The sequence below is a fragment of the Gavia stellata genome, chromosome 2, assembly GCF_030936135.1.
Source record: "Gavia stellata isolate bGavSte3 chromosome 2, bGavSte3.hap2, whole genome shotgun sequence".
Classification (NCBI taxonomy): Eukaryota; Metazoa; Chordata; class Aves; order Gaviiformes; family Gaviidae; genus Gavia; species Gavia stellata.
In genome coordinates, this window is record NC_082595.1 from 85,115,372 (window position 1) to 85,121,371 (window position 6,000).

Below are 6,000 nucleotides of genomic sequence, written 5' to 3' on the forward strand. Positions count from 1 at the left end.
CATGCCAGCTGAGTGCCATTACATAGAAAATACTCCAAACACTACTTCTAAAGAGACAGTGACTTCAGCCTGGGCTCACCCTGACAGCAGTGCTCCTCTCTGCCGAAAGGTGTTGATACCAAAATCAAAGTGGAAGTTCAAAAGCCTCTTTATTCAGTGGCCCAGGTTAAAAAACATCCTCATGGAGGGAGACTGAGTCTAGGACTACTCTCCCCTTTAAAAGTTCACAGACACCTTCTGAGAATTTCATGCAAGCCATAGCTTCAGATGGACTTCCTATATTTTAAATCTTGATTGGAAAAGTGGTGCCGGGTGAAATAAGTCCTTTTTCCAGCAAGAGAGAGCAGGTATTGCTAGCAAACTTTCCAAATTAATACTCCAGTACCACATGGAGGGAAAGTTCCCAACAGCAGGAATTTAGCTTTTGCTCTGTTGTTTCACTGCCACACAGCATCAGCCCCAAACCGAAAGTTAAGAGAAGTTTAATTACTTTATTTTTTCCAACTGGTAAAACTAAATAGTAACATAATGCAAAGATAGTGCCAACCCTGAGGATTCCATCACTGTAGGAGAGTTAAGAAGCCGAGGACAAGTTTGCTTCATCCAACTCTTTATCTCCCCACAAGATGAACACCACCAGCTAAAAAGTATCTTGGCACACAAGAGCGTGAGATTACAGTAGAAACAACATGGACAAGCACGCAACAAACAGCTGAAAGTTGTGGCCTCTCTAGCTGACTATACTGGCATACTTGGCACCCAGAAAGCCATGAATGCTCAGTACTAAGATATGCTCAGTCTTCACATCTTATAAGCAGATGCTTTGCATTCAGAAAACCCAAACAACCCCCGCCCCCCTCCATTTCTCAATTACTGCTCTAAACAATCTTTGAAAGCCACTCTTCTAACCAACCAAGAGCCACTCCACTGAGCAATAAACCAATGACTAAATCACAGCTATTTCGGTTACTAGAAGAATTTCTAGCTTTCAACTGATAGAAAATTATCTTTTGAGTTTCCAGGCAGCTGTGGTGTCTGCTGTTATTCATAGCTTTGGTTGAAAGCATCAGCATTAAATCAACAAAACTGCAATTTCACTATGCTATGCAAAATACCAATTGTAACAGTTAATAGAATCAAATCTGTTTAACTGGTGGCTGATAAAGATGGAGCCTCATATTCATCTCCAAGGACAGTTTCTTCTCACGGCGTTCTGTGAAGCTCATTTTTACTGCCTCCAGAAGTTTTATCAGAAAGTCCTAAACTGTGGTCTCACTTTCTTCCCCTCCCTCATTTCAATCAATCTTGGGGAATCAGGCCTAGCTAACAAGTCCACTGACACATCATGTAAGATTTTTGGTTTGTTCAGTTTTTAGCTTTACATGCATTCAGACCAAATAGCCAGGTTACTTAAACAGCACAATTAATCTTTTGCATAATTAGACACACACTAGCATACAGAAAGCATGAAACTAGCTTTCAACATATGTGACCACAGACTTAACGTATCTGACAAAATAATTATACAAGTATAATTGTGTATACACGTGTAAACATACTTATTAATTATCTTAGAACAAGCTTACATTAAAATAAAACATCTGCAAAAGTTGTACTATTTGTGCTCTAAATCTTTGTCCCAGCAGATTTCCAACTTTAAGACTGCCAAGTAACTGACTAACGTTGTGGACCAACATGCACTTAGCAAGTTTTGATTTCTGTAACGTAGCAAATACAAAAATCCAAGTGCTTGGCTGACTTGGATTAGGAAGAAAAATCAAAGTCCTGCTTCAGAGATGCTTCATAACACCTCTACAATTCTATTCTGTTCCTGCTATGATGGAACTGAAAGCCAGAGATACAAATACTCGAGTCTGTATATGTAGTATTTAACATCTCGGGGGGAAAGGAAACAAAACATTCTAGTAGTAACTATCATGTTTCAGCAAAGCACTTGATTTTGGTATATCCCACGGCCAAGTGTTCTTCAGATATCATTTTTATTGGAAAACAACAATTACAAGGAAACCCAAAAACTCTACGTGTTCCTTAAGACCTCCGTAGGAACTCAAAGAACTGCAATTGTTTTTAAGACATAAATTTTTGTAATCTCATCGGTTCCCAAAATAGGCCATAAATCCCCTTCAGGTTTGAAATAAAGACAAATATTCACTTGCAAGAAAGTAAGTGGCTGCTCCAACTCTTCCAGGACAGAAAGGGGCTGTTTCTTTTGTTACAAAGTGCAGCCAAAACATTGTAAAAAGGAAAAGTTGCAAAGTGTATGAAGTATGTTTGGTTTTCCTGGATCTCAAATTGAAATAAATTTAGAGCTCATTATTGAATAAGCCAGGGCCTATGGAAGTATGTTTTTCCTTTGAATTCAGACTTTTTAAATAAAAATCACCAATAGTGAAGAAAACTGGGCATAAATGTAACACTGCATCAGAAAATGAAAGTAATTTTTAAATACATAGATCTTAAATTTTCTAGTTGAGTTCTATTTTGAGTACATAATCTTTATATGTACTTAACAAATGTTTACAGAAAATAAACACAAATACCCTCCTTAACAGTGTTTGCCACTGTAACACGACAGAGGAGTCAGGATGTATTTAAACACTTTATAAAATTATATATTATTTTGAGGTCCCACATGGAGTAACAAAGGTAAGAAGAGCCCCTGCCTAGGAAAGCCACCAACTTTATCAGGAATAACTTACATATTTTAAAAGAGCAGCATAATGATGAGCCTCATCTTTAAAGAAATTAGTCAGAAAAAAATGAGTGGATTGATACTATTAAAAAAACCCAACAAACAAAACAATTCAGGATTCCAATGCTTTCAGTGCAGACTGTAGCAACTTGAATAATCTGTCTACTTAAGTCCTATAGACCCCATTAAACCTGTGAATATCTTCGCTCTTGCCTTGCCCTTCCCAAGGAAACAGAATGGGGGCCAGACCATCCTATCCTAAGAAATTAAGCCATGAGGAACAATGGCTTGCATTGCAGAGTTAATTGTATTTTTCTGCTGGTATGTAAAACTTAGAATGTAATGATTTTAAGTGGACAAAATATGTTGAAATGCAGAACTAAAAGGTGGGAAATTATAGAAGAACAGTGTAAGTTTCCTGAATGAAGGTGAATCTGACGGTAAAAACTCAAAAACTCCAGAGGTTGCTTTTGCTCCATCAAATGAGGACTTTTTGTCATAGTCCTACAGTGAGAATTGAAACACCCTAAAGATGAGTGAATGAAATGGAAAAAAAAAACAACACAAAAAACCCCAACCCCCCCAAAACAAACAAAAAAACCCACACAACTTTTTTTTTTGAGGGGGGAAGAACAACACAAGAGATCATATGGCCTACAACCGTTTGTTTTCTATCAAAATGAGCACAAGTTGAGATATCCAAGTGGCTTCTCTAACTCAATTTATACAGTACCACCTGGGTCCTCAGGACATGCAGAAAATAGTACTTGGATGATCAGGTAGCATTCACACACAACATTTATGAAGCCTATACACTTCTAGTCACACACATTATTATATGGAAACTATGATCTAAAGCTAGCCAAATAGTTTAGAAATCCTTTTGCTAAATCCAAGTTCACCCTCACTCAGAGAGGGGCAAACGGGAGATCTGAGGACACATTGCTGACATCAGGTGATGGCCAGTGTCACACACCTTTCCCCTTGACAACAGTAAGCTCCTCACCCCAAGATACCAATCCTGCACAAACAAGCTTAAGCATAGCCATCTTCCTATATATAGCAGCCTCTCTCAGAAGGAATCATCACTGGGACCACAAAGGCTCCATATTATCCACAGGCGAAACCAAGGAAAAAAAGGTAGCAGAAGCGTTGATTTTAGCAAGTCTCTTTTCTTTCAATTACTGCTGTTGGTGCTTCAGCAGCCCTTCAATCATTACACATTCAAAGCTATACTAGCTTCCTCATTTTTTGCCCAGCGTTTCAAGAAAATGAAGCTTATACAATCACGCTTTACGTGAACGCTTGTGTGTGTATATAATGAACTCTCAACTCGCTAGTCAATTTTGACCAAATCAACTAAAAGACAAAGAAGTCTCAGAAAAAATCAACTGCTTATGATTTTCATGAAAGTATACGCTCCTCATACTTGAGCACCTAAATACCCCTGCAGAAAAAGTCTGTACATTGAACTTAACAGAATCAAACACCATACAAAACAGAAAAAAAAACCCCAAACATCTAGTTATTGTTCAGCATTAAAAATGAGACAAATCCATAGGAAACAAGCCATTATTAGTTCTAGCATCAATTAACCACTTGATCTTATTCGCATGACTTGTTCCTTAGGGAAAATCATCTTTCTGTTCTTGCATGTATCCCTGCCATCCAGCACTACTTCACTTCACTGATGACGGATTGAGGCCAGAACACAGTCAGCATGAAAAACGTTCTGCTTTTCTTGGATATTCAACAGATGTAAGTGTCCTAAAGTTACATTCACACGAGCCACATGTCAGCATTAGACTAGGCGTTGTACTGTAGTTACTATATAGTGCTTCACAATCTGAGAAGACTGTTTAAGGCCTCTAACACATTATTTCCTTCCTCTTCTTCTAAACAAAGTATAGTGTTTTTGACATTGTTTTGCAGAGTGAGCAGTGCTTTATTCCATTAACTTCAGCAGAGCTATTCATGAAGCAAAATGCTATGCAATATGATTACCAGAAGAGTCATCTACAGTGACTTCTCATACACCTTATTGATCACTGTAATCCCCCACTCACCTGCTGGGATACTCAAGTCTATATTCTCTCTATGGGACCAACTGACATCATCTTATACCCTTCCAAAGAAAGGGCAGATAAACCTTTAAGATAACAAGCTTATCTGCCACGAAGATTTACAAATTAAATTATCTTTAAATCCAAAAGTAATGTTTTCCATTGAAATATAATCAAGGTCATCAACATAGTACACAAAGAGCCCCTCCTAATTTACCAGGCTACTGAGAGCCTATTTACAGTAACAGGCAATATATTTCCAGTTCAAGATCTACTTACTCCAATGAACTCAATCTCATCTTCACTTTCAGAAGTTGACGATTTACTCTCGTGGATGTTGATGGAGCTATGAGACTCCATTATCTAAACAGAAACAAACCAAATTATGCTTCATCATTTTATTTTGTAATTTTAGCTACACAGCGTTTTCTGTTTTATGCCTACTTTGGCTTTACAGCCTATCTGCACTCAACAAGCTTCTCCATATCATTCCCTGACAATTATCAGTAACACCAGAGTAAGCGATATCAATTTTGACTCGAATCACATCACCAGATTTTTCCAAATACGCAAAACGTGGCCTAATCTACAAAGCATCCCAATACCTATGCTTCTCCAGCAGCCATGTACCGCCAGAGTTCAATAACCTGCTCACGTGTGACAACCTTCGCAGGAGGCAGACCGGAGCTCTAGCCTAACGGCGCTCTACCAGCCCTAGAACACAAACAGGGGGCAGTTTAGCAACGGACGCGGCGTGAGTTCAGGCGTGATTAGCAGCTACAGGTATTCCTGATGCTTTTGGCCACTTTAGGGCCACAGCAGAGCCAGAAGGCTGAGCTTCTCGCTTCGAAACGAGCGCCATCCTCCCAAACGGAAGATGTCGGTGAGCGGCGCGGAACCGCGGCCCGCCCGCGGGCGGCCCCGGCAGCACGGACCCAGCGGGCGGCTTTGCTGACTCACGTTTCCTCCTCCGTACGGACACCCCAGCTCCGCCACACACCGCCGCCAGGCCGCCCCGCCGCTACACCGGGGGGTGGGCGGCGGGTGTGGAAGGGACGGCCGCGGCGGCTGAGGAAGCGGCCGCCTCGCCGGGCGCCCGCTCCTCGCCCGGCCGCTCCGCGGGGGCTGGGTTGCTAAGCGACGGCCCCGCGCCCCTCACAAGGCCCCGGCCCCGCCGCAGGCCCCGGCCCCGCTCACCCCGCCGCCGCCAGCACCCGAGGGCAC

At 41.1% G+C, this 6,000-nt stretch overlaps 1 protein-coding gene across 1 annotated transcript in view; it reads right to left on the bottom strand.

The window, feature by feature from the left end:
- Window positions 1-6,000, bottom strand: part of ZNF451 (zinc finger protein 451) — a 42,634-nt gene extending 36,634 nt beyond the window's left edge. Inside the window, exons 1-2 of the mRNA XM_059830628.1 lie at window positions 5,974-6,000; window positions 5,056-5,139 (exon numbers count right to left, since the gene is read on the bottom strand). Coding sequence (XP_059686611.1) covers window positions 5,056-5,136 — 81 coding nt within the window. The 5' untranslated portion in view covers window positions 5,137-5,139; window positions 5,974-6,000. The remainder of the gene's footprint in view (window positions 1-5,055; window positions 5,140-5,973) is intronic.